Genomic DNA, 27,962 nt, shown 5'->3' on the forward strand with positions numbered 1-27,962 from the left:
AGACCATGTTTGGCCGGAATCGCGATTCGGCGTACGTCGGCTCGCATTAGCCGCGCGTTTGCAAGCTTTTCGTGGTTTCAAACGTTCAAACATGTGATGTGATGTTGCTTCCATGCATTAGGGTGGGTGTCAATGTCACCTGAAGGTCAGGTCAGGTCATTGACCTTTGGTGACCTCGGGTGACCTCAGTTCACTTTTTCGAGTTTTACATGTTTCTAGGCTAGTTTTTGGAGCTGAATTCGAATTTAGCAACCATTTGAACATTTACGAAGTAGTTTTGGTGCCTTCGTAACATGTTACGAAGCTGTCAGAGGCGGTTGACACGTACTACGAATACCCGTCACGACGCCTACTGGTTGACCTGACCTGACCTGACCCGACCTGGTCTAAATGCTTAAAGACATCATCTGTGATCAAAACTAACACGATATTCGTGATCAGCACCCCGAAAAACCCCTTAGCAGCCACACTTTACGACTTTCTAATAGGTCCCGATTTTCCCGACTTTGGGTCATTGACCTGACCTGGAAGGTCAACCAATGACCTAGGACCTTAAAATTGGGTATCATCGGCTTCCTCTCGTCACGGGCAACACGCTCGTTTTTTCCGCGAAGCTCTAGCTCGATCAGGGGCCAAACGGCAAGGGGGGGGGGTCCAACCGACCCCCCCCCCCCCTACACATTAGAAGCTGTAAAACGCCGCACACATGCGAGGGTTAATGTAAAACGTACTGAGACTTCTGAGTTTCAAAAGCGCGACATAGGTTCACTTTTCGAAACACTGAGGCATTGAGTAAAAGCAATTTATTATACAAAACTTAACAATACAAATAAAATATGCAACAAAAAGCCTCATAATCCTAGCCCAAACAGACCCACAGAGAAAGCGCAGAGCGGAGCAGTAAAGAGCGACGAGATAGCAACAGGACGGTGAGCGGGAGACACCATATCACACGGTTCGGGTCGACCGGCCGGGCCCGGGTGGCGACTGAGGGGGCACCCCTTGCCCTGAGGTGGCGCGCAGTGACCGAGAGGCCGCCCTCTCCGGCGCAGTTCCCCTGTCCTGCACCCATCGGCCGCGGGCAGTGCTGCGCCACCAGAGGCGAAAATAGCCCGCATTCCTCGCCGGTCCCGAACGGAGCCCGGCGACACTGCCCAGAACAACAAACGCCGGCATCGACACGCGTGCCACCGGAGCGACAACCTTGTGCGCCACCACCGGCGGCAATGATACACAGGAGAGGAGTGCGACAACCTTGTGCACATGGACCGATACTGCGCTATGCACTTAGCGCCGAAAAACACGCCACCTCGATAATCCGTTCCCCCACGCCAGAAAAGCACAGCACACAGTTTGACCCCGGTTCCACACGCTAACACCGACACACAACCTGGCCAAATGCACCAATTACTCCGGAGTTAGCCGCAATACAAACAATGGAAGAATAACACCACTGACATTTTCCGAGTGTAGGCTAATAGCTACGCCGGATTTCAAAAGCGTCTCATGGCATCCGCGAGAAAAATACGACGGCTCTTAGTTAACACGGAAAATTATTGGACACTCGCGTAGTACCTTTTTCCGCGAAACAGTTCAGAGGAGTTACGCATCTACCCGACACGATTGCCGTAACATTTAACACGCGAGACGGGACAGGGCACGATTGTCGGAATTTACCAGCACGCCTGGCGTCAGCTGTCTCTCAGTATAAAACGCGGGTGAGGTGGCAACCAGGAGAGTTCGACTCCTATTACATATAATCTCTGGAAATGCAGTGCTTATTGTTTACGCCGTTCAGAGTTCGTAGTAAAACTGAAGCTATGGCGAAGGAGGCAAGAAACACATAGTACATCTGGCTTGACACTTAACATACCTGCCACATATTCCTAATGGGCGTTCTGCTACAAAATAAAAGGCTAACCTGAAAACAATTAATATATTACCTAATGGTATAACTTACTTTGGTATAAAAGCGGCATTGTTTTGTTCAAAAGCTTCACATACACACAAAATTTAACCTTAATAGTAATGTAAACTTGCTCTTGCAGCACATCATGAGCAAACTCGGATTACTGGCAAAACCTTTCCCACCCTGTACCATGATAGCAAAAGAAATTGCTTTACCGATAACTGTTACATAACTCGTGTAACACCATTCGTGACTTATACAGCAACCCGCTCTGTGTGGTATCGCCATACGACGAAGACTCCCGTCACCTCGTGGAGAAATGCCAAAGCATCACCCTATTATAGTCACGGTACCTTGGAATTCTTGCTGCGAAGCACTTTGATCAGGCGGTCGGTGGTGTTACACCTCTCGACAGGGGACCAGCTGCTGGTCGAGGGTCGCCGGCCGGGTCGCCGGGACGCCGTTGGTGAGCGGTGCCGCCGGGACAGACGGAGACGGACCGCCGTTAGCGACGGGCTCCGGCGGCGGCGGGGAGGGACCCGAGCCGTCCGGGGAGCCGCTCCCGGAGCCCTCCTGTCAGCACGGGAACGACCGCTGCCACACTCCGGGACAAAATACAGCCTCCAGACGCGCGGCATCTCACAGCTACAGCCTAATCCAGTGTGGCCAAATTGGTTTAGCGTTAGGGGGAGGATGTATAAAAAAGTCGTATGAGGATGTCACTATTTTCAAAAAAAATCGTCTTCAGCCTCATTTTAGGTGCAGTTTTTACAAGTAAAGTGGAAAACTATGCCTGACGTCAAGCTCTGGTGGAAAGAAGAAAAAAACTCCAAATATTGTCATTAAAGATGTAAAAAAAAAAACAACATTGCAGGCGCGACAGCACGAGTATGACGGTGCGAATCGTACATTGGAACATTTTTAATCTGTATTCCTACACTAGGTATGCTTTCACAACAAAAACGTCGTGATGATGTAATTTTAAAATTTCTGAGGATGTCATTATACTTTTCATTGGGGGTGACTTTCCCCGCAACATCACCAATTTGGCCACACTGGCCTAATCTCGGGACACAATCGTTGAATAGACGTAATAGCTCCCGTCTAAACAACCGCCATAATCAGACAGAAGTGATAGTGACTTGAATCAGGCCCGTCACGAGTGTCCACATTACATGACCCCCAGCGCTCACCGATCATCCCGTAGTAGCACGAGTGACGGTGACTGGGGGTCATTTGGCGGAGTGGTGGGCGCGGCCTGTGCCCGGTCACCCACGGCCATCATCAGGACACACGGGACGACCGGGGACGGGGAGGGGGTGTTTACTGCGGTGAGAGACTCCCGTCCGCGGGGCCGCCGGAGCCAGCACCGACGACCAGGCGCGGCAAGAGTGTTTACAGAGTGAGGGAGCGGTGAGGGTACGGGTAGATACAGGTGTAGGTAATGTGAAAATGTTTGGATATCCTGTGCTTGGATGTAGAAACTAGGGAATGAGGAAAAACTAGCAATGATTAGCACTTTCAAGAACTGTTATGTGAAGGGCATGAAACAATTGAACTCAATCGCTTCAATAATGTTCGGAAATATCATTTATCTCTACCACTCATTGTTACTAAAAATGCACTAAAATTAGGCGAAAAGCACTCCCCCCATCTCTCACCTGCGGGCCGTCGGGTGCTGCTGAGGGCTCCGGTACCCGCCTGGTGGCCACTCCGGGCCGTCGGACAGGGGTGGAGCGGGCCAGCGGCACCGGCGGGGGGCCGGCCGGGGCGGGCCGGGGCAACGGAGTCACCAAGGCCTCCTCGTCTGACATACTGTACCTGACGGCCCCGGAGACGGGGTGTCAGTACCAACATACTGAGACCCGTCAGACATACTGTATATGACGGCCCGGGAGACAGCGCGTCAGCACCGGTTAGCGGCCGCTGATGTGCGGTAGCGCCGGTTGGCCGGGAAAAATGGTGTCATATGGTACATGTGTGACCCAGTGACCGCACAGCTGTATTTACGGAGAGCTGACCCGATTAAAATACCAGCGAATGGTCATCGGTTCCAAACAGGTGTCATCATGATGTATGAAGTGAATGGTTGGGGTCGATGTGGGGTCAGACACCGTGAGCAAATGACCCGTCTGAGAGACCAGATGATCTGAGACAACAGTGACCAATGACCAGTCAGAGGCAACAGAGGCAATCGGTCTGAGACGCAAACGGTCTGAGACAGCAGACAGTCGGTCTGAGATGGCAAACGGTCTGAGACAGCAGACAGTCGGTCTGAGATGGCAAACGGTCTGAGACAGCATGGAACCGCTCTGAGACAGCAGAGTGTCGGTCCAAGACAGCCGAGGTTCCGTCTGAGACAGCCGAGGGTCCGTCTGAGACAGCCGAGCGCCGTCGGCGGTGGACGGTCGCCGTTAGTCCCCGCCGCGGACAGCGCTGTGCAGCTGACACCCCGGCCAAATCACGTGGAGTTATGGCCGCCGCCGGGATGCGACACAGCGGAAAAATGGCCGCTCTGCTTTTACAGCTGATGCCACCGAGATGTGGACACCAACAACATTACTCAGCGACGTTCGAAACACCACAGAGTATGACGAAATCAAAACAGGTGACACACACTGCAACTGCCTCTCTACCTTGGGCACCTTTCAGGGCAAGACCTAGGTCCGAAAAAAGTTTCTCTCCGCTTATCACTTGAAGTATATTCATTATCCCTTCAAATGCATCAGTCAGGAACTAAGCAACTGGCAATGACTGTACCTTCAGGATGAGAATTTTCATTAAAATTATGTGACATTTCTAGATATACTACCAAAATAGGCAAGAAAACATTTTAAATTGCACAAACTTATCGGCGAGTATATAGTCCTTTGATATTGCTGTCCTGCCATCGTCGGTATTTTCATTTGTAACACTTAAATTCATCTCGGTGGAGCATTCTACGGTCGTGTAAATATATTGTAGCTCTGGGAAGACGCCTCGGCCGGTGCCAGTCGGACCGACTGCCGACACTCCCAGTCCCATCAACGGCCGCCCAGCCTGTCAATCTCTGTCAGTCTCCGAGGTCCTCTGGGCCCCCTTCCCCGCGTCCCCAGCGTCCCCCCTGTCACTCCTCGCCGTCCTTCGAGCCCCCTCCCCCCGGCCACAAATACCCGCCCCCTGGCAGCTTCGGCGGCAGCGGCGCAGTTACCGGCACACCGCGTGACGCCCCCTCCCTACCCCGGGGACGATGACGCGGCGTCAGTCCCGGAATGTGCGTGTCTGCCTCTGGCGCGCCGCCTATAACGCGTGTCGCTGTTCCCTGGCAGGTGGTAATGTGAGGCGCGGGCCTAACGTCTGACTCACAGCGGCGCCGAGTCACGCACACTGACAGCTCCATAGCCAGCCCGTGTTTTCAGAGGCAGCAAGCCGCTGCCATTACAAAATGTTTGGAGGTCTTTGATAGTTTACATGTGGAGCAAATGTTGATGGTTTTCAAACATGCGAGGTGGTGTGCCTTCAGGCGAATTCTAGACAGCAACTTTGTTGGAAGAGAAGACAACAACCTGTTTATGTAAGCAGGATCGACTTGAAGGAGAAAGAGATTATGTAAGGGCTCAGTTAGAAGTGCCCAGCTTCGAAAGCGGACAGAATGCTGGCAGCTGTCGCGGGGGCTTTACACCAAAGACAACAAGATCTTCTCATCACGACAGCGGGATCTCGATAACCTACAGAATTTATAGGATTCAGAACGTCCTGAGAACGTAATTCCACTACGTACTAGCGCCAACAATTTAGTTGCAATGGGATGGCAACAAAAGAAAGAAGAGTTCATCTCCTACCGTGACAGTTTTTTTTTTTTAGCACACATATATATTCTTATAGATTCGTCGCCTCTTTCATATGACGTGCTATCGACCCACATCCAAATACCAGCACATGTAACAAGCTTATAAAAATCCCGTTTGACAAAGTCACCCATTAGCGACGGCCCGGAGCAGCTGCACTGGCCTAGTCCCTTCGAGGCTTCGCCAGAGCCCGGCATGATTTACAGGTATGGTATCCCAGTCGCCTTGGATACCAAAACGTTCATTGTTCTGTGACCTCGGCGTCAGCACAGGCCAGGTGGCGGACGTCACACCCCACCACACCGTATCTGGACTGACACGGAGCCTCCCAACTGCGCAGGACGAGTCCCGACGCGCCCTCTGAGGCGCCCGCTCCAACTCTTTGTGAGGTGCCAACGGCAATGTTTAGTGAAGCTGCTCAAAGCAGAATAAGCTTTTAGTGTGTTTTGGAACAGAGGTCGTCCGACAGAGGCGAAAGAATGTGCTTGTGTGTGTTATTTTCCGGCGTGCATGGTCGTGTATCTTCGAGCTGTCATAACATGCCAGAATACCACTGGCACACGCCCGGTGTGCCCGCGACTGCCGCGGGGGAAAATATCATCTTTCGACGGGTTGAGTGATTCAACAGTGAGCTGACATTTCGCAGGCTGCAAATCACGGTATTCATTGGCAGAGGTGCCAAACCCCGAACATCTACCATGTCATCATTTTTACACAGCGCTGAAGCGAATGGAAAATCGAACTGAAGATAATCAATTGTTGCAATCGGATACAATTATTCAGTTGAAACGATTGCTATGCTTTAACTAGTGAAGCTAGTAAAAACGACAGTTGAATAATAATGAACGGCAATCGATTGATAATGCCTGGCAATATTATTCTGTACAGCACCGACCGACGAAGCGCCTCCTAAAACTGTCACCCACACTTTTCATGAACAAACCAAGCTCAGCCTCGCTCAGCAGTCTGTTCCGGCCGTGCCGTCGATGCCTCTCCGCTGCTAACCGTCGGTGGCTAGCCGCTGAAGCCCTTTCTCCGCCGCCCGCGGCGGTCTGCTGCTCACCTAAAGCGCTCCACGTCGCGCTGACATCCCCCGGCCTCACCTGAAGCGCTCCATGTCGTAGATGCCCTCACTGACGTCCTCGGGCAGCGTGGGCAGGTACAGCAGCTCCAGGCGGATGTCGCCCGTCACAGAGGACAGCACCTCCACCGCCTCGTCGTGACGAACCTGGGGGCAGTGAGGGGGGAATTTAAGCACCTCCACCGCCTCGTCGTGACGAACCTGACGAAGGCGGGTATACATTAAGAACTACTTTCTAAAGAAAGACTGGCAAAGTGCCAAATTAAGTAATATTCACCAATTGTTTATTAGTAGTCACTACCCATAAGCAGCTACCAAAGTAGAGTAGGTACCACAAAGTAAGAGCTTTCTTAGATTATTAAATTTCATAAGACACCGACTTCACGTGGAGTATTCCACTCATGTCGAAAATAGTTTCCCGAATCCAAGAATCCCGAATCACATGAACCCTTCCCCGTCCCTGCAAACCACAGACCGGTCACCGCCGTCTTTCCTCACCTGCTGCAGACTGATGCCGTTAACGGAGAGGATAGTGTCGCCCACATGCACCTGACCGGAGCGAGCCGCCGGACCGGACGGCTTCAGGGCAGAGACGACGATCGGCACGCCGTGGTCGTCGCCGCCCTAACGGACAGAGAGGGGGCAGTAGGGTCAGTAGGGGTTAGCGTGGGTCAGTGGGGTCGGTGGAGGTTGGCTGGGGCCACTGGATGTCACGCAGGGGGATACGGCGGAGTCACAATTCTGAAATCAACGGACGGCACGGCAGGGCTTATTTCATATTTCAACAGTAAACTAGCGACAAAGCATGCAGTCCGTCAATATTCATCCGACCAAGTCCCTCTGCCACCCAACGGGCAGGCAGCCTGACCTCAGCGCCCCCACGGTGCGCAGCTGAGCGCCGCCTGGATTAAAACTCCACCCGCGACACCCTCTCCCCCCGCTCCGTGACCCCCCCCGCTCCGTGACTCCCCCCCCGCTCCGTGACCCCCCACCCCCCGCTCCGTGACTCCCTCCCCCGCTCCGTGACTCCCCCTTCCGAACTCTTAAACTACCCTCTCACCGTGATGGACATGCCGAGTCCCTCCTTGTCGGCCTTGGTGACGGTGACCAGCCGAGAGCCGGACACGGCTGGCTCCGGGGGAGGGTCCCGCCACGACCTGGTGGCAGCGGGGTGAGCGGGTTATAGTACGGGACGACATCAGGTAGGGTGAAACGGAAGGAGACGGAAGACGGCATGGGACGCGACGGTTAAAAGTGCAAGACGCGCCAATATATGGGGCAGTGACACAATGTAGTACAGTTAAAGGGACTATCCCACCTTCAAAAAAGTCCCGTATAGGATTCGGAAATGTTACTCATGATATTGTGACGAATTCTGCAAGTTTTTACGCGTTTTCATCGTATACTTTTTGAGATATTGCGACTTTTATATTTCATCGTGACGTCATTTAGATCGGATCTGTGACGTAATGAAAGATTTACTTCATGTCAGTGTGGGGGAAATTTGGCAGCAAATATAGGTATTTGCTCTCAAATATGACTCGGCTCATACAATAACAAAAGTGTCTTTGATTGGCTTATTCGTAAATCAAGTGATACTTCACTTGAACAGGCGTTCAAAATGCAAATGACGTCATCAGATTACCGTTAATGGTTAAGAGATTGGGCCTTGCGCAAGGCTCATTTTCAAATGAAGGGAACGAATTTCTTCAACACCACGAGGCCGCGGGGGTTGCAACCAAGATAGATAGTGGTTTCTGGACCTCGCCGCAAACTTGGCTATCTCAACTCAAACCTAATGTAAAGGTGGGATAGTCCCTTTAAAGACTTTTAGAGCTAACAAATCGCTGACGATATCACTGCAAAAATCGAGTAATTATTCAACGAATGAAACCACCTGGACACTGAATCTGCGCTGGACAGAGTCTCCACACGGGCCGTACGCTAGACCTGTCCAAAAAAAACCAACTTTTCGTTGGACAAGCTCCCCTGGTGTTTTCCCATTGCTAGATGGCCCAATAGCTAGCACACTGAATTTCAGCCCTCTAGCTAAACCCTCGACCCTAGCGCAAGAGCGTCAAAGTTTTCCGGTGCGAAGTACACAGAGAAGGCCATTCTCCGGTGCGAGTCCTGCAGTTGTCGTGTCAGCAGCACTACGCATAAATGTAAAATAATGTGTGGTGAGATCCGTGTCATTGTCTGACACATCGACACATCTTCGCTCGTAAACTCGGCACAGGTGGTCTAACCCGTCTGATTTGTATTGAATAATACATTACCTAGGAATGGTAATGACACAAAACAAAACGACAAATACGAAACAAGTAACAACTGGCAAATCATTATGTCACTTTTCCGAGGTAGGCAGCTTTACCCTACTTTAGATATAAGGTAACCAAAACACAGCGTCTGGTTTCCACTGCTGCTCGTATTTGGTACGAAAGACATATGTTGATGAGACGATAAAACAAATGCATTTCTCAACAGACGATAAACAACCTAAATCACATCTTTTCTGTCACATCACAGCCAATGAAAGACGCACAGCACTGATCAGTCACAGAATCACAGTCTCATGGCCTCAGACGGCGGCTGACAAGGTGGCTTTGCTGTAGTCTGGGTACCGCTGACGGTGCGCCTCCACAACCTGTAGCAGCTCCTGCAGCTCGAAGTCGGAGGTCGTGATGTGGCCGATGAAGTCACTAATGAGCTTTACTCCGCGCTCCGCAGTGTCGTTTGTAACCCGCAGGTGCAGGACGAATGTCGCCAGGCGATCAAAGTCCGGATCACCGTCCCACGGCAGCGGCTTTCGCAGAAATCCCGCGCTGATGCCGAGGACTCCGAACACTGTGCGGGATTCTGGTCCGATGAAGTCATCCAGTTCCAGTGCCTTCACTTGGCCGGCCTCGGTGGGCAGAGTCGGGAGATCGGGCTTGCCCATTCTGGTTGCGGTTGCCTGCTCCGTCGCATACTCGTGTATGACGTCTGCCATCCGCCGTTTCGTTGGAGGATCCACCAGGGAGCTGACCAGCGCCAAGGTAACCAGCTCCTGCGTGAGGTACCAGGTGTGGCGACCGTACACCTCCATTGCCGCCTCCGCTACCTTAGGGTCCACCCTGCGGAGAACGTTGAGGTCCTGGTACCTGCTGAGGTCGCTGACAGCGGCATCCGCAGCTGTTGTGCAGGTGAGCCACTCTTTGACGTAAAAGAGGCAGACAAACACAGCGAACCGCCGCAGCTTGTCGTGCATGTCCTTGGAGATGATGCCCAGCTCCAGTAGCTGATGTCGGAACAAGAACATCTTGATGCCGTAGATGACGTGGGCCATCCAGCGCGCCTTGTGGCAGGCACCCGGTTTCTTGAAGCGCACAGATGCAGCGCCGTTTGCCTCTGTCGAGTCACCGCCCAGAGCTATAACTGCAAGGGACGCAGACTCTTCGTAGTCCGCACGCAACTGCTTCTTCCCACGGATGCAGGCCAGCACTGTCAGCACCTTTGTCGCTTGTTGCTTCAAATCGTCTTCCTCTAGTTGCAGGGTCTCATACTGCGTTTTGTTCAGCTTCGACCAGACATTTTTAAACACTTTGAACAGCTTTGTTTCAGGCGTTTGGTCCTTGCCGAACAGTAATACCCACACAGCCTTAGCGGACAGCTCTTGAATATGGTGTCGACAGGGCGTGTACAGCAGCTTCTTGGATAGCTTGGCCTCCAGCCTGATCGCTGCTCCCTTTTCCCAGCCAGTGTTAGATGCGGTCGTATCAAACGACATAGCGCGCACACTGTCTTTCAACTTCCAGTCCTGGATGCACTGCAGGGCCTCGGATGCTTGCGATTCACCGGTTCCATCGCTGATCTTGCGCGCCGATAGAATCTTGCCTTGGTTGCACTGAGATGTGTTGCCTGACACCATGACGGCCAGCCGTTCGCCCTTACCATCTTTATCTTCTAACAGCTTACCGTCCCAATGTATGGTGGAGTCAACAGGCGGTGAGAAGTCTTCTTTAATTCGTATAGCCTGCTGGTTACGGTTGGCAGATCGCTGGCGCCGCACCGTTGATCGACTGAGCCGGAACTGTTGCAGGTCACCTCCACCGGACTGAATGGCAGCCGCCAGCAGATACGTTGCAGCGCCATCAGTGACCTTGTTCCGGTCTAGTGCACTGGACACTGCGGCGTCCGCGACTCTCTTGGGGAGATGCAGCGTGACACTGCTGCATCGCGAAGGCCGACCTACGGGGGCGACGTAGTCAGCATCGTCTTGCACATCCTCTTCTGCCGCGCCCTCGTCTTGTGCCAGCCCTGCGTCCGTGGTGTCGGCTGCGTCAGCTGCACTTTTGGACAGCTGCGGTGCTACTGCTGGAGCTTCTCGCTTCCGCTTCCGGATGACCCTTGCTTTGTAGCTGGTGTCTTCGCAAGCCAGGTGCATCTTACGATCCTTGCGTTGGTCTCGCAGAAATTTCAGGTCCATTTGTTTATCCGCTTTATCCCTGAGCCGATCCTGCTGAATGTCCCGCACGGCGGTTTCGGTTGTCAGGTCACACAGTTTGTTGATGAATGTCTCGAATTGCCGCCTCTTCTTCCTCTCAATCGCAGAATCCCGGTTCCTGCTCTTCTTCAGCCCGGCCCACTGGTTGTGCAGCTTTATGATGACGTCTGTAGCTTTGTCGGGGCGGACAGTTGTAAGCGTTGCAGCAGCGTACAGAGCCAGCGCTTCATCGGCGACCTTGGACGCCAGCCTCCTGATGCTGACGACGCCTACCTCGATTTCCTCCAGGTAGAAGAGCCGTTGTAGACATTCTCTCCTGGTAGGCAGCTGGGTAGGGTGAAACGCCTCAATGGTTTTACCCACAAGCCATATGCTGGCTCTGCTTCGGGATCGGCGTGCTGGATGAGCCTTCCCCGATCTCCTCGGGCTGGTAAACCCAGTTTCTCTGCCGCCTCGAGTGGTCGGCATGGCACGAACGAGTGGCCAGGAACAGTCTGAAAGCGAGAGAAATAAGATGGGTCCATTTCTATTACCGGTATACAAATGAATCCGAAATGTATCTACCAAAAATGAGCACGATTTAATTTGAAAGCGACCATCAATTAAATTATCTATATTAGCTGCTGGGTTATTGCAGCTGTTTTGTGTGAAGATTTTCATGGGAACCCAGCATAGCACAAAACAGAAAGCAGCCCATATTTAAAAGTGAGATGTGGAAATGAAACGACTGAAAATGTCCACTATTCATGCGACAAAACAAATTAGTGCTTTTATCGTTTTTGGTGCATATTTTATGCTGACGAGGCAACATTAAACAAACACACTAACCTCAGTTACGTAGCTGGTAGCGGTGCAGTAGAGTCGGTGGGCGTGGCGCTGCGGTGCGGTCGGTGACCGGGGGACAAGTGACCGCGCCGACCGGTCGCGGCTCCCAGGTCAGCGTGGTCACGTGACCCAACCCCTCCGGTAATATGGCGAAGGCGGCACAGGGGCGGCGCGGGGATATAGGTGGGGGGGGGGGGAGGGGGGCGCAGACCATGACACGGATCTCACCACACATTATTTTACATTTATGCGTAGTGCTGCTGACACGACAACTGCAGGACTCACACCGGAGAATGACCTTCTCTGTGTACTTCGCACCGGAAAACTTTGACGCTCTTGCGCTAGGGTCGAGGGTTTAGCTAGAGGGCTGAAATTCGGTGTGCTAGCTATTGGGCCATCTAGCAATGGGAAAACACCAGGGGAGCTTGTCCATCGAAAAGTTGGTTTTTTTTGGACAGGTCTAGCCGTACGCACCTGCTGCGGCATGCCCTGATGAGCGTCTTGTGTCGGTGCAGCTGAATCTCGGCCTCCAGCTGCGCCCACAGCCGGTCGTGCTCGGGGCCGTGCAGACCCCGGCCCAGCAGCTGGATCTGCTGGATCCTGCAGTGGTGGAAACATGGTCAGTACGGACCCAGAGAGACAGCAAGATTCAGTGGAGCCTGCCGGGACATAGCGGAGGTCAGCACGGAACCAGATGGATAGCTGAATTTGTTGGATCCTATCGGGGCACAGCGGCGGATACAAGATCGGTACAGAGCCAAAGGCAAAGCTGGATACGCTGGCTATTGTATCCAAATGATGGCATATGGCATGTGAACCTATCTCCTATCCCATGAGTAAGGGCATGTCATATGCATGCACTGCTCAACGTGACACACCCTGCAGCATGGCCACTCCCTGTGACGACTCCCGCGCTCCGTCCGCCCACCTTCCGGCCAGCTCCTTGTCCATGTACTTGGCGGCCAGCCGGCAGCCAACCACCTCGCTCTGCAGGCTGACGATGTAGGCGTTCAGCTGGTCCACCTCGGAGCGCAGACGCTGCAGCTCAGACACCATCTTCTCCTCCCGGAGCAGGTCACGGCGCCGCAGGTACAGGTCAGAGTCCTGGGGAGCACACGGTCAGTATAGGTCAGGTCCTGGGGAGTGGGGACACGGACAGTACAGGTCAGTTCTGAGATCACACGGTACAGATCAGAGTCCTGGGGAGCACGCGGTCAGTATAGGTCAGAGTCCTGGGGAACGCGCAGTTATCAGACGGTGAAGGTCGATGCCATTAAAGGGACTGTCACACCTTTGCATTAGTTCTGAGTTGAGATAGCCAAGTTGGAGGCCAGGTTCAGAAACCACTATATATCCTGGTTGCAATATCCTCAGTTTCGTGGTGTTAAAGAAATTCGTTCCCTTCATTTGAAAAGTGGGCCTTGGCTAAGGCCCTATCTCTTAACTATTAACGGCCGTTTGATGACGTCATTTGCATTTTGAACGCCTGTCACGTATGTGAAGTTTCACTTGATTTACGAATAAGCTAATCAGAGACACTTGTTATTGTATGAGCCGCGTCATATTTGAGAGCAAATACCTATATTTGCTGCCAAATTCCCCCCACATTGACATGAAGTAAATCCTTCATTACTTCACAGATCCGATCTAAATGACGTCACGATGAAATATAAAAGTCACAATATCTCAAAAAGTATACAATGAAAACGCGTAAAACCTTGCAGAATTCGTCACAATATCATGAGTAACATTTCCGAATCCTAAATGGTACTTTTTTGAAGGTGGGATAGTCCCTTTAACTATGGAAAGAAAGAACGTACTCCAGGGTGCAGGCAAGCGTCACATCTTCGCATCACATGAACATGCAGGCATGGATTCTAGTGATCACATGCTAAACAAGTTGACTTTCTTGTAAAAGATGCCCGGATAATTACGAAACGATTTCCATGGAGCTCACAACTCGCTAAAACCTCACGGGGTATCCAAAAGACAGTAAAGACGAGCCAGTCTCACCAGTTTCTTCATGATGGTGTCGGAGTCGGCGGCGGCGGCAGCTGTATGTTTGTGCAGCTGCAGCTGGGCAGCGTGCAGCTGCAGCAGCTGGTCGCGCATCTCCTTCTCCGCCACCCGGCGGGCTGCCTCCGCCTGCTGCAGCTCGTCCCGCGCCTGCACCAGCGCCGCCTGTCGGCCAAACACACAACTGTTAGTGCGCGCCGCGCTCAGCAGAGAGCAGAGCTGCAGCTCTACGATTCAAAGCTCGGGCCTCGTCCTACCAACTAGAGGTGGCAAAAGATGAAAATTTTGGGAACCAGACTCGAACCAGACCCGGCTGGACATTTCTGGAACCAGTCGGACCCGGTCTTAGTTGGAATCGCGGAACCAGTTGGACCCGTTCCCCAAAAGTCAATTAATACAAACTACTTTTAGGTATCATTAGTTGCATTATGTAAAACAGCCTATTTCCCACTGGGAATACTCATCAGCTACTGTGTGCAAAGAAACATTCACTTCATTCGCTTAATATTTTGCAATAGTGTGTGGTGCGCAAGATGTATAGTTTATGGTAGGACCCGGTTGGACCCGTCAGAAAATTTCCAGGAACCGGTCTGGACCCATATGGGTCCAGACTGGTTCTTTGGACCGGGTCCTCGGGTCCACATTTTGCCACCTCTACTACCAACCTCTTCATGTCTCGCCTCCCCTGCTTCAAAGGACACCGAACACCGGGAGTTGTCACCACCTCTGGGGCGGCAGGGGAGCGTACCAGGGGCGGGGGCGGGGGCGGGGGCGGGGGCGGGGGCGGCCGACAGACGCCTGCCAGACGACTGCCGCCGCCGCTCAGAGCCTGATGAGTGATGACAGACACAGAGCGGCCGCCTCTGATAAAAACGGGCGGCGGTGAGCACCGACCCGGCTGGAGACAGCGCTTCCGGCAGGGGTGTGCCCACGCGGAGCGACAGCAGGCCGGCAACTGAGCGGAACATGGGACAGGAAACCGTCTTCCACACGTGGGGGTTTGCATTGTAGGACCTCGCATCACCAGCAGGTCCTGATACTATGATTGGTGTTGCTGTTTTTTCCTCTGAAAATATAACGTACTCACATTTGTTCAACTTCGTTTTTAGATTAGCTCCGTAATCTAAGAATATCTTCCAAGAAGCTCGGTAATCTAAGATCATCTTTGAGCTCTTTTTGATCTGGTTAAAATACGAGGCGGATGCGAAAAGCAAAATGGAAACTAATTTGTCTTCAGCATCAGCCATAGCAGTCGGTGGAAAAGTGTCTACTGAAAAACGGACCTTCTCACCACTGAGCTTTGGAATCAAGTCAACATTTTCCGTTTTATTTCAGGCACGTGGTAAAATAACTAGACTGCTTGATGAGGTATTAAACGCCACCACAGCACCACCTACCATCCTCTCCAATTGGGCAGCGAACGGGCTGGAGCAGCACATCCCAACAGATGAAACAGACACCTTCCTGTCCTCCGCATCGCTCATCACTCAGTACCGTTACGCAATCAGCAGAATCACGTCACCGCCCTGACATCAGCAGTTCAGCAGTTCACACCTCATCCCCTGGGTACGTCATCGCCCGAGACATCATCACCCAGCCGATGCCGCCCGCCAGAGCGCGTGGTCGGCGTCTGGCGTCATCCACCGCCGCCGGAGTGCCTACCACACACCCCGCGGGGCGAGTGTAAACAGTGGTCGGTGTGACGGCGGCGGGGAAGGCGGCGCGGCGACACTAACGACGGCAGTCGCCCGCCGAGACAGACCGGGCGAATGGTGCCGAAACGAGCGCGGAATGGCAGAAACGTGAGCCGGGAGTTGGACCCGAGTATTGTGAGTTCGACCCGAGCGTCGTGAGTCGGGACGGAGCAGCGCGACCCGTGAGTGAGCGGTGCGCGAGTGAGCCGGAGCCCACACGTGTGTGCGCGCCTGTGAAAGTGATCGGCTCAGACCGGCAAGTCGGGCCGCCTGTCTCCTGAGGAGCGAGCGAGCTGCGGTGACGCGATGACCGTCGGGGGTCGGGGCCGAGCAGCGGTCGGCGGGATCCTGCTGACCGTGGTCCTGCTACAGACGCTGCTGACCGGCTCTGTCGGCGCCAGTCCGGTGGACGTGGAGCCAGCGGCACTCAGCAGCGATCAGGTAAGGGCGCCAGGGCTCGCTACAGGGGCGACCGAGCTGAGAACCGGGTCAGTGGCTCGAGCGGGTCGCCCTTGAACATCTAACGAGAGTTTGGTCTCTTCACCAGCCCCCGTGCTTCAGATCACTATCATAACTACTGAACTTTGATGGGTTTCATGTAAAATGTGATCAGACGAACAGGACAACAAGTGTGGTATGCTATCATAAAAACTACAACACTCCGAAACCATCGAACAAATTATCAGTCTAAAAATCGTGGATCGGGATGAGTCAAGACATCAAGCGGTAATTTAATCAGGACAGGAAGCAGGAAAATTTAAAACGCAAAGCGGAAACCTCGTTGAATCAAATTGAATCACATGAATACAGAACAATCATTAGCCAAACCAACTAATCTAACAAGCGTCGAACGGGGAATTATTCGAACTCCACTCAAGCATCAAATTGCTGAACAGTTCAATGTGGTTTATCAGTGTTATCTGCGCAGATCCCGCGTCTCACCCAGAGGGTGAGCTGCGCCAGATCACCGGATGTGACCGCGGCCGTTCTCGGCCGGTTCCCAGCAGTCTCCGCGGCGTCAGTCGCCAGTCGCCCCCGATAAACAAACACAGATCGACACCGGGGGAGAGGCGAGGGTCGCCGAACCGACCGCACGTCACCGGCGCCGCGCCGGACGGAACACAGGCGCGTCCCGAGCGATCTATCTGGGGTAGCGAGACACCGGACCAATCCCTGGTCCAGCGGTAGTAAGACTCCAGACTAATCCCAGGTCCAGCGGCAGCCGCGGTACCACGGACCAATCCCTGGTCCAGCGGTAGTAAGACTCCGGACTAATCCCAGGTCCAGCGGTAGTAAGACTCCGGACTAATCCCAAGTCCAGCGGTAGTAAGACCACGGACCAATCCCAGGTCCAGCGGCAGCCGCGGGACCACGGACCAATCCCAGGTCCAGCGGCAGCCGTGGGACCACAGAAAACGCCAGTCTGCATCACAGACGGGTGAATCGAATGTAACTAATAAAACTGCAAACAAAGTAAGAAGACTGATGCGCAAGAGAGCTGGAGGTATGCAAGGCATCCCTGCAAGGCATGGCAAATAACGGTGTAACTTCTCTTTCATTACGGACACTATCTAGGCTTAGCTGTCTACAGAAACGGATTGGAGAACAGACGCATTTTACATAAACATGGTCTGAAGTCCCATACGCCTTGGTTTAGTCGAACAGAGCGATCGGAAAAAAACGACAACAGAAAGGACAGGTATAAAGGGTGCGTTTCAAAATACGCACTTAGGCATAGTCGTGACGTAGTTTACCTCATGAGGAGCGCTATTTGCCTTTGGTATGCGTCAAGTGATTGATCGAGTGAAATAGATCTTTAGTTGTGCAGCTGACCCCTTCGCTAGAGCTTCGTCATGTCTCCTTTTCTTTCGTAAGTTGATTTTGTTGCGTTCTATTTTATCAGTTACTTCGCCTGTTCAAATACCAACATTTTTATGAAAGAATGAAGTTTCCCATCGATGTAATATGAATCGTAGGACATATGCATGTCGAGTAGCTAATACCTATGCACTTATCAATGGCATTCATGCACATTGCACAGTGTTGGAATTCCCTTATCAGGCGGGGAATAAAATGAAATCGGGGAGTAGCTTTTTTCCCATCAGGGTTCATAGACTTTCATATAACTGATAACATGTGTTTAAACAAACTGCAGAAGAAGAAAAATCGTTGAAAAATTGCTGGGCGGGTGGAAAGCATGGGAGAGACAGCCCAATATCATCATTGCTCGCAGCCTCCTAGATGATAGAAATTGAAGGGAGGATATATTTTTACCACATGCCGAGATATCCCTTCAACATTAGCACGTGCATTTGGGAAATGGCTTCGGCCCGCCTCGGCTAATGTTGAAGGTATTTGGGAAACGATTCGGCCCTAGGGCTTTTTGATTTTCCCAGACAAAGTTTTACTGAATATTCTGGGCGGAAGAACCAATTTCAAAGAAGATATTTACGGATTTTGTGTTCACTAACAGCAACAGCAAAAGTAAGTGACTGCGTGTTTACTTACTTTTGCTGTCAACGTTATTCAACTAAACAAGGTTATCGTTCCAATGCCAATGTATTTATTGCTGCAGAACATGGTCGGAATAATAATTATTTCTACATAATGCACGCAAAAAACGAACAATTAAAATGCGTGAAGCATCTTAACGTGCCACAATGAAACATTTGATATTGTTCCAGCTGGCATCCAAGACGCGTTTGATTCAGCGTTTCACCCAATTTTTAGTTTTCCTCAAGGTTTCCTCACTCCTGCTGGACTCCATATCTTTATTCTAACTTTTGGCTCTTCACCGGCTCTTCACCATCTTCATCCTCAGCCTTTTCAAACCCTAAATAAGGGGGAAGTAGTGAATCTCATCTTTCATACTCAACGCAGCCCAATAATGAAAAACACAAAAAATAACCACGATGACTATAAATATGAACATAGTATTAATATAATATTAACACAATGTTAAGATTAAAGTGTAAAATATCAAATGAATATGATATTAACTGTTGCGCCGGTACGGCATGTGGTAAATCTTGGGTAAATCTCTTCCCAACCTTGGGCTGTGAAAATGCAGTTTTATTCACCTATTCGTTTTATGCCCCGGTCGGGAATATATATTCCCGACCGGGGCTGGGAAAATGCGTTTTATTCACCGAGGTTTTTGTGCGGAGGACCGAGTGCCGGTAGGCACGAGGTCCGTAGCCAAAAACCGAGGTGAATAAAACTGCATTTTCACAGCCCAAGGTTGGGAAGAGATTTACCACATGCCGTACCGGCGTAACAGTTTTTATTATATTTGTATTTTTATTGTGGGACTGCGTTAAGAATGAAAGATGAAATTCCATACTTTTCCCTTATTTTGGGTTAAAAAAAGCTGAGGATGAAGATGGTGAAGCGCCAGAAGTTAGAACAAAGAAGTATATGAAGTCCAGGAGTGAGGAAACCGTGAGGAAAACTGAAAATTGAGTGAAACGCTGAATCAAACGCGTCTTGAATCATGCTAGCTGGATCACTAAGTTAGAACAAAGAAGTATATGGAGTCCGGTGCAAGAGTGAGGAAACCGTGATGAAAACTGAATATTGGGTGAAACGCTGAATCAAACGAGTCTTGGATCCCAGTTGGAACAATATCAAATGTTTCATTGTGGCTCGTTAAGATGCTTTGCGCATTTTAAGTGTTCGTTTTTTGCGTGCATTATGTTGTGATAATGACTATTCTGACCATGTTCTGCAGCAATAAATAAATTGGCATTGGAACGATACCCTTGTTTATAGTTGAAGTACGTTGACAGCAAAAGTAAGTAAACACGCAGTCACTTACTTTTGCTGATGCTGTTAGTGAACACACAATTCGTAAATATCTTCTTTGGAATTGGTTCTTCCGCTCAGAATATTCAGTAAAACTTTGTCTGGGAAAATCAAAAAGCCCTAGGGCCGAATCGTTTCCCAAATACCTTCAACATTAGCCGAGGCGGGCCGAAGTCATTTCCCAAATGCACGTGCTAATGTTAAAGGGATATCTCGGCATGTGGTAATATATAATGAAAGAGAAGTAAATCTTTTTGACCCACTGGGAAACACAAACGGGGCCTCATTTCCAACACTGTACCTAATCATGCTCATAAATTAACTGTGTTCGAGGACGCGGAATCATATGGACATCAAGACCGACAACAAAAAAAAAAAAACACATCAGAACACGATTCAGTGAAGAGAATTAATAATAATCAGTAGAATGATCAGCAGAAATGGCGAGTATGCGTTGCCAGCTCTTTGAAGAAGTCAAATGTACCAGCTACATCTCCAACAAAGGTCAACTTTGCGGGAGCTGGGACCCGGAACAATGTTGCATGGATTGCAGGAGACTCGCTGTTCTCAAACAGGCCTAACTGATAAACACAAACGCGGGCGCAACACGGAAAGCCCGACTACCCAGGGGAGTACTCGGCGACGTTGGCCTATGTTGAACACATGTGCAGAGACATGCGACCTCCCGGATAAACAAAACATGCTTGGATCAACAAAATTCAGCGCAATCGTGTGATCAGATTATCGTAAACAAGCTGTGACAGAAATCAGCACTAGCGTCATTACTAACTTGTTAGCATATCACGCTAATGTTTGATATGTCACTTGTCAGCAATAAAGTCCAGCTGCTCTTCTGCGAAGCAGCTCTCTTGTCAAAAGTTTTTCAGTCTAAAACAAGTTTAAGTTCATCGTTCGCTGCGCTGCTTCGTCATATCCACCATCCTCCGTCTCCTGGCTGTCACCCCTTCCCCCCCCCCTGCAATCTTCTTCAGTAGGTACAGGTCTCGCGGGTTTTAGCGGCAGGTTTTGCGCCTATGAAATTTAGTATACTTCAGGCGATATCTTGATCGTCTTAACCTTTTGAGTGTTGAAGATGCGATAGAGTTGTTCGTTCATAAGCCTGCCATGATCGTTTAAAATGGCTTCATCGTAGATCGATTAGTTTCTAAGATATAGCCGGAAATGTAAAAGGGCAAAACCAACCGTTTAATCTCGCGAGAGCCGTACATACCACTCACACTGAGGTTCTATCTTGCCGCAGGTTCTGCGCCGGCTGGCCGCCTGGCTGGACTCGGAGGATGCCGTGCGGCGTCAGCAGCGTCAGGACCTGGACTCGGTCCGCCAGCAGCTGGACAAGGTGGCGCTGGAGCTGGAGCGCATCGAGACCAAGATGGACCTCAAGATGGACCGTCTTCAGGAGGTAGATACTGCCCGGCGGCACTAGACTAAACCTTGTTAGGTTCAATTAGCGCGCAGTGGAAGGATGAGGTGGGAGCGTCCTCCCGCAAACCGTCTACCCTGAGCGACACCGAAATAGGAAACACAGGAAGTTTTAGGTTCCTAAAACAAAACAAAAATATAACGTATTGTGCGCAGTAGGCTCATTAACTCGTCAGTGACTTCAGCTGGCCTCAATTGCTGAGACAGCGCCGTTGGAAGGGTAGAAGTGACCAGCTGGGTGGTCATCAGTCACAGGCCACTAGTTCCAACAAACAACAGAGGGCGATGATATCCGCCGGTGGCACACCAGTGCGTCAATATACGGCCGTGCGGCGCTCATGGAGACAGTGTGGCAGCATCCACGTCCGGTGGGTCGGACAAACATGCGTCACGGCCGGCGCCAGACGCCGGCGATTGTAAATACCGGGAAAACGGCCCGGCCAAAGTACAGAGAGTCGACCTCAGGGTGATCGGTGCGGCTCAGAACAGCGCGACTCGGCACCGTATGTGCCTGGGATACAGAGCAGACGAGTTAAGACGTGAATCATGTGATGGCTATAAATGATTAGTCAGTGAACTCGGCGCAACCTAGCAAATTACCCCTTCCGACCGCAGGTCACAGTTCAGTCACCCCGCAGCCGCCCCTGGGCACTGCCTGAGGATAACCCCTGTCTCCGCTCCAGGTGTTGATCGGCAGAGACATCAAGGAGGACGCCACCAGCCGCCGCCAGGGGGCTCAGCTGGAGCGGACCGCCCTGCTCCTCACAGAGGTCAACGGCCAGCTCCTACAGCTCGACTCCAGTCTCCAGGTCAGGTCACAGCCGGCGGCAGGTCAGGGTCAGGTTACGGCCCGCGGCAGGTCAGGGTCAGGTCACAGCCGGCGGCAGGTCAGGGTCAGGTCACAGCCCGCGGCAGGTCAGGGTCAGGTCACAGCCGGCGGCAGGTCAGGGTCAGGTTACGGCCCGCGGCAGGTCAAGGGTCAGGATACAGCCCGCGGCAGGTCAGGGTCAGGTTACGGCCCGCGGCAGGTCAGGGTCAGGTTACGGCCCGCGGCAGGTCAGGGTCAGGTTACGGCCCGCGGCAGGTCACGGCCGCGTCAGGGCCACTGATAGGTTAGGGTCAGGTCAAGGCCCGCGGCAGGTCAGGGACTCAGGGTCAGGTTACAAGACGCATCAGATCAGGTCGGGTCACGGGGGGTGGCAGGTTCTTTATTTCTGAAGGACATAGGAAAACAATGCATAATACACATTACATACTGATATGCTAATGAATAAACAAACTCTGCATGAAGGCGTAGAGCAGAAAAAAGACTTAAATGCTATTGCTGTCCTCAGGGAAATTTAGATGAAATAAATCAGAAGATCACAACTCTGGAGAGCCAGCTCCAAGTCCTCCGGAACGGCGTCCCCTCTGATCCAGCGACAACTGAACAGATAACAGTGAGTAATAATGCCAACCTGTGGCCCACACATAGCAGGATATCTGAAACAATGTAGACCATCGTATAAATCAAATCAATGAAAGCAATCAGCTGGCAAGCTCCCATCCATTCAACAGACTTCTACCTCATCTGAAGCAAAATTGAGCATCAGCGTGAAGGACTTACTCCATTGGCTAGGAACTTACACATCCACCCTTCCCGGTCCATCAGAGAGTGCAGCAGCCTGCTGTCACCGATGACGTCACCAGCAGCCAGGGAGCCAGTGACGTCACGGCCGCTCTGCGCCGGCTGGCGGACGGCATGGAGCGGCTCCAGTGTGGGGACAGTGGCGGGAGCGCGGCCGACCGGACAGAGGGACGCGGGACCGCCCCGCCGGAGGACGAGGACGGTGGAGACGCTGCCGGAGACACGGACCAACCGCCGCCGGAGAGCGGGGCCGTCACCGCTGGCCGCTCAAAGGTGGGGAGCTGAGACTGCAGCAGGGGCTGCCGGACCCGGATAGGGACGGATTGACCTTACACAGTGCACCAACAAATAGACGAATACTAGGGTCCAGATCACGGAGCTCGTACGCATTAGTGTGTTGAGCGCATCGTCATTGGTGTCGCTGACAGATGCACTGCGAAACTCATGGCCAGACAGTAGTTTGCTGGGAATAAGAGGCACGTTGTAACCCATGGCATCGTGCGCTCCAGCTGTTCGCGTCCCACTATGTCCCCAGACGAAGGGGCTCCTGCCGGCGCTGCGGCTGCTCAGAGCGGTGGAGAGGCAGATTTTTCAAGTCAGCCTGCAGCTCGAGGAGGGCCTGGAGTGGCTGGACGGGCGCGTCGGATACAAGTTCAGAGGACTAAGTATGACCACGGAGTTGAACTTAATTAGGGGGCTCAGCAGCACGCCATTCTATCTAACAAGCAATAATTGAGATTAATCATTTTGAATGGATAAATTCATACAAGCATGCTACCGTACGAATGACCCCAAATGAAAACCGATACGATTCAACGCATGGTTGCCTACCATCCCCTATCATGTAGGGAAGCATGGATACCGCGGTGGATACTGCGGTAGATACGGTAGTTTCCATAAGTCAGAGGACAGAAGCCGATGGCTTACATGCCCCCCCCCCCCCCCCCGGTGATGGAGCGCCCAGGCACTCAGTGACCCTGACTGCTGTGTGGGCACCGACAGCAGACGGATCTCGTCAGAAACATCAGCCCACACAGCCGAGACGCATCGTAATGCGAGTTTCGGCGGAGAGTGCAGCGGGGGCTTGACTGAGCACGATAGTTCTCAAAAGGCATCCTGATGCTACACGATATATTCTGACGTCACATGACATGTCCTGACGTTAAATGCCGAGCAGCGTGAGAGCATCATTTCCTTAGGTTACATGCTGAGCTCTTTACGACCGACAGCGCTCCAGACTGCAGATTCGCTTAATAACATTTTGAAAAGTCTGCTATAAAGCCAGAGCCAATAAATGATCAAATATCACTGTAGTTGATATGTACCACCTGTACCACCTGTACCACCTGTACTCGAGGTCGCCTCTAAAAGCGACCTCGAGTACAGGTGGATCGATCTCACTCATACTTCTCGCTTCGTCTCTCAATGCGCCCTGGCTGCCTCGCCGCAAGTATCCACCTCATGGTGACCGTCGCGCTCCTAGCGCCCCCTACCGGTTCGGTAGTGGTGAGCTGGAGTCCCTGGACAGCGCGTACTGCTGGTATTCGCGGGGGCAGAGATAGGGCGGATCGACCTTCAGGTAGCTCAGCCATCCGACACAGCCGACCTCAATGACAGCTCTATATTATCGCACCTCTCTCAGATCTTCCCGTCAATAGCTTCTTTGCGATGTCTTTGAGATCAGCTCTGCCACAGGATAGGTGATCTGTAGATATGGACAAACCACGGCATCTGAGCTCTAAAACCCTCGACGAAGCGTCACAATCCACCGCTGAAACACGTTGCTCCGTAACAACTCCCGAGTCGTGTCTCCGCTGACGACGTTCCGCTCCGGCAGAGGAGAACCTGGCCACCATGGCCTCGTCGCTGCGCACGCGCTTCTTCGAGCGGCGCGACCACCTGGAGGAGGTGGCCGAGAAGATTCTGCGCCTGCAGACAGCCGCCACTGACGGACAGGGGGCCGACGCCGGCGGCGACCGACAGGTGGCAGCGCACGACAGCGTCATCACCGCACTGGAGGCCATACTATATGACGTCTTCGATTCGGATATGTGGTAACGTGACAGATGGACTGTTGGTCTATTTCAGGCAGATAGAAAGTAGCTGTTGTTAGTGCAGATCCCGGGACATGTGGCACGTAGCGGTGTCTCATGGAGTCCCAAAGTAATTATGGGCTCGAGCTTATCCCTGATTGGCACTGTTGTTGCAGCATCTTATAATAAAGAATGGAAAATACGTGAATTCAGGTGCGGCGCTATAGTGGCTCTCGTACCATCGCTCGTACCTTCGTAGTCGCACGTCAGCGGCCAGGGCAGTGTAAGTGCTGTATACTATGACGGACTCTGTATGGCCAGGTACGTGCTGTCCACCAAACTGGAGGAGGCCGTCAGCGGACAGGGCAACGTGACGGCCAAACTCGGACAGATGGAGAGCGACATCGACCAGGGCTTCAGCAAACTGAACGTAAGCTGCTCAAAACCTAATTTCAACGCGATAAAATTACGTTATATCTTATTTAACCACATGCTTTGTACCTATACTTCCTTCGTCCTTGGATAGTCATTATCTTATACGACCCTGACGGGCGGTCTCTTTCCTCCCCCTACCCTCTCCGTGTGTCGGCAGGCCAAGCTGACCGCGCTGTACAGTCTGCTGAAGGCGCCCCCGGACACGGCCGGCGCCTCCCCGGACCACATTGACGCCGAGCTGGCCGCCCAGATGGGACACATGTTCAGCAACATCAGCAGTCAGCTGCGCGACATCGAGCTGAAGCTGGCCGGCGGACAGACCACCTGACAGCCGACACCGTCCGCACCGCGCTCACACCGACGCCAGCTCAGCAGCGGTGCACGAGCCCACGCCTTGTACACACCTCTCAGTCATAATTTACGGAATGTAAAATAAGCCAGCGCAGAATATGATGGTGGTTCACTCAGTCTTCTTCGCCCGGTAAGGTAGCCCGTTCATAGAAACGGCTAATCGCACGAACGGCTATTCAAGCTCGTGGAAAAATAGACATGTCATCCTTTCCCCGAGGGGCACTGTGTAAGAGGACACTGAACTACGGACACTACACTCGGGAGTTTCGATGACCGGGATGAAGCACAGCGCTATCAGTGTTCAGGGTGACAGTGAACGCAGCACCGTCGACACCGGGCGCTGCCGCCGAACGGTGACACCCCAGGGCGTGTGCGAGCCACCACCTACCAGTACCAGCGCCGTCCGATACCTACACGGTCTACAAACTCCGTATGAAGAAGCCAGGTGGCTTCCGAGCACCACTGTCGTGTCATCGGCTAGGGCGCCGCCGCTGAACGGTGACACTCCAGTGCGTGTGCGAGCCAATATCTACCAGCGCCGTCTGATGGTCTATAAACTCAATACGAAGAAGCCAGGAAGCTTCCGAGCGCCATTGTGTCATCAGCTAGGGTCCTTCTCTACACTTCACGTGTTTCTGTTCAACGTCAATCAAACTTTTAATGATTATGAGGTTTGTGTTTACGAGCACGTTTACGTCGAGAGTGGACGATCACGTGCGAGATGTGTTTTTATACGTTTTAACTGTAATAAAGATGGATTGTTACAAAGTTATGAAAGATGTTTGATTTATAATGACAAAACAGCTTTCCAGAGGAGCATCCTCCAGAATGAAGATTGCTCAGGGGACAGGGCATCTCGATGGAATGCAACTACATGGCGTGTTTTACGCTTTTTCGGTTTATTACATTAATCCATTCTCACTATCTGATTGATCTGCCAACGTTTTCACACAACAAAGAAAGCATCGACTAATTCGTGTATCGCCATTACTGTATCACCGTCCCTATGTGTGTACCTTGCGCCTATAAATTCAAACAAACACCAGAGTGATGCTGTTCCGCTGGATACGCCGTCTCTCTGAGCGGCCGTCGCTGGGACCCACCTCGAGCTTGGCGTTGTTCTGGAAGACGGTCTGCGCCTTGTGGACGAGCTGCGCCCAGCACGAGGCCATGGCAGCCAGTTTGTGCCGCACGGCGCCCGTGAGGCCTCCGGGCGCCTCGTCCAGCTCCGGCGGCATATCACCCGCCTCATCCAGGGAGTCCAGGATACCGCTGCCTGCGGGAGCCGCGGTGACTCGTGAGGGGTGGTGGCTGACATATCAGCAAGAACTTGGTCCATGACAAAAACACATTGATAAGCTGTAGTTTTGGCAATTTCCATCCAGCATGACTGGTAGGTGTTGCACTTACCCAAAATGGTATCCAAATCAACAAAGGCAACATCAAAGTCTTTTTCCAGAGTATCCAACCACCGGAATGACATTGCAGCCACTGCCATGGCTCTTCACAACTGTAGTTGCCTAAAATACTGAAAACATGAGCACAATTCCGTCAGTAACCTGCCTATGTATGGCATGAAAACCCATGTTCAGTATAAACACTATTGAGACAAAACAAACAGAGACATCAGATACAGCTATTCCTCAGCAGTTTTTTTTTGTGCCTATATTGCTTTGTAATCCATCTAACTAAAATGTTTCTTAATCTCAATCTAGCTCAAATGCTTGAAGCTTGTGCCAGACTGCCAGCCCTGAGCACCATCCAGTCAGGCCTGGCCGCCTGGGCCCCAACATTGGACTTGGAATGCCGTAAAGATGGACATGATCACACCAATGTAGTATGCACTTCTAACATCTTGGGAGTTAGATTTGTGGAATAGTTGAAAGAAGGGAGTCTCAGCAACCCAGCAGCAGCTGAGTCTGAGTGGCCACCACCAGGATGAGGATTGAGGACCCTCGCTGCGCTGGAGAGGGTCGTTCCAATCCGGAACTGTTTAGTGTTTGCTTCCTCTACAGTGCAACATGCACCAGACTATATTGATATGTTGCAGTCTTAAAAGCATAGGCTGTCAAATATTGATAGCCATAGCCATGCCCGTGACCAGGGGCAGGGTCACCAGTAGGTAGGTAGATACCTCAAGACATTAAATATTTAAGTTATCAACCCAATGTATCAATAGGTATCAAGTGAATCAATTTGAATTAAGCATGACATAAAAACTAGGTCAACCTTGCACTACACAGTGAATACTGAAACGAAAACTAATAAATGGGAAGTGTTCTTCACTTTAGACAAACCAAACCCCAGTAAATATAAATAAACAACAAGCACCTATTGTGCACCTATTTAAATACACTGTTGCTATATTGTTGCTACGTGTTGTGAAGCAGTAGGAGGGGAATCAGCAATGCACACACTTGTTTTGAGGCGCAGA

At 51.8% G+C, this 27,962-nt stretch overlaps 2 protein-coding genes across 5 annotated transcripts; one reads left to right on the top strand and one right to left on the bottom strand.

Annotated features, from left to right (window-relative positions):
- Nucleotides 1-788: 788 nt before the first annotated feature.
- Nucleotides 789-27,941, bottom strand: LOC122388381 (Golgi-associated PDZ and coiled-coil motif-containing protein-like). Of its 4 annotated transcripts, none has more exons than XM_043379416.1 (11): nt 27,905-27,941; nt 26,939-27,056; nt 26,632-26,804; nt 14,142-14,309; nt 13,057-13,232; nt 12,603-12,728; nt 7,878-7,974; nt 7,316-7,441; nt 6,840-6,964; nt 3,571-3,730; nt 789-2,482 (listed from the first exon to the last, which is right to left on the bottom strand). In XM_043379416.1, the coding sequence occupies exons 2-11, from the start codon at nt 27,024-27,026 to the stop codon at nt 2,309-2,311; spliced, it is 1,413 nt and encodes a 470-aa protein (XP_043235351.1). In that variant the 5' UTR covers nt 27,027-27,056; nt 27,905-27,941; the 3' UTR covers nt 789-2,308. The 4 variants fall into 4 exon arrangements, with proteins under 4 accessions (XP_043235351.1, XP_043235349.1, XP_043235350.1 ...); XM_043379414.1 differs by having other exon boundaries at nt 27,883-27,916; XM_043379415.1 differs by lacking the exon at nt 27,905-27,941 and adding an exon at nt 27,871-27,893.
- Nucleotides 15,736-26,300, top strand: LOC122388383. Its single transcript, XM_043379417.1, has 9 exons — nt 15,736-16,279; nt 20,904-21,062; nt 21,766-21,891; nt 22,417-22,521; nt 22,734-22,982; nt 23,245-23,374; nt 24,547-24,763; nt 25,064-25,172; nt 25,335-26,300. Exons 1-9 carry the CDS (start codon nt 16,145-16,147, stop codon nt 25,503-25,505), a joined length of 1,401 nt encoding a protein of 466 aa, XP_043235352.1. The 5' UTR covers nt 15,736-16,144; the 3' UTR covers nt 25,506-26,300.
- Nucleotides 27,942-27,962: the final 21 nt, after the last annotated feature.

The sequence above is a fragment of the Amphibalanus amphitrite genome, unplaced genomic scaffold, assembly GCF_019059575.1.
Source record: "Amphibalanus amphitrite isolate SeventyFive unplaced genomic scaffold, NRLGWU_Aamphi_draft 000320F_arrow, whole genome shotgun sequence".
NCBI classification, from domain to species: domain Eukaryota; kingdom Metazoa; phylum Arthropoda; class Thecostraca; order Balanomorpha; family Balanidae; genus Amphibalanus; species Amphibalanus amphitrite.

Coding starts and splice junctions, on each gene's coding strand:
- LOC122388383 (XM_043379417.1), top strand. CDS start 16,145: ATGACCGTCGGGGGTCGGGGCCGAGCAGCGGTCGGCGGGATCCTGCTG. Junction 21,892..22,416: donor AGCTCGACTCCAGTCTCCAG/GTCAGGTCACAG, acceptor TGCTGTCCTCAG/GGAAATTTAGATGAAATAAA. Junction 24,764..25,063: donor GTCTTCGATTCGGATATGTG/GTAACGTGACAG, acceptor CTGTATGGCCAG/GTACGTGCTGTCCACCAAAC.
- LOC122388381 (XM_043379416.1), bottom strand. CDS start 27,026: ATGGCAGTGGCTGCAATGTCATTCCGGTGGTTGGATACTCTGGAAAAA. Junction 3,731..6,839: donor TACGACATGGAGCGCTTCAG/GTGAGGCCGGGG, acceptor CGGGGCCGTCAG/GTACAGTATGTCAGACGAGG. Junction 2,483..3,570: donor CAGCACCCGACGGCCCGCAG/GTGAGAGATGGG, acceptor CCGTGCTGACAG/GAGGGCTCCGGGAGCGGCTC.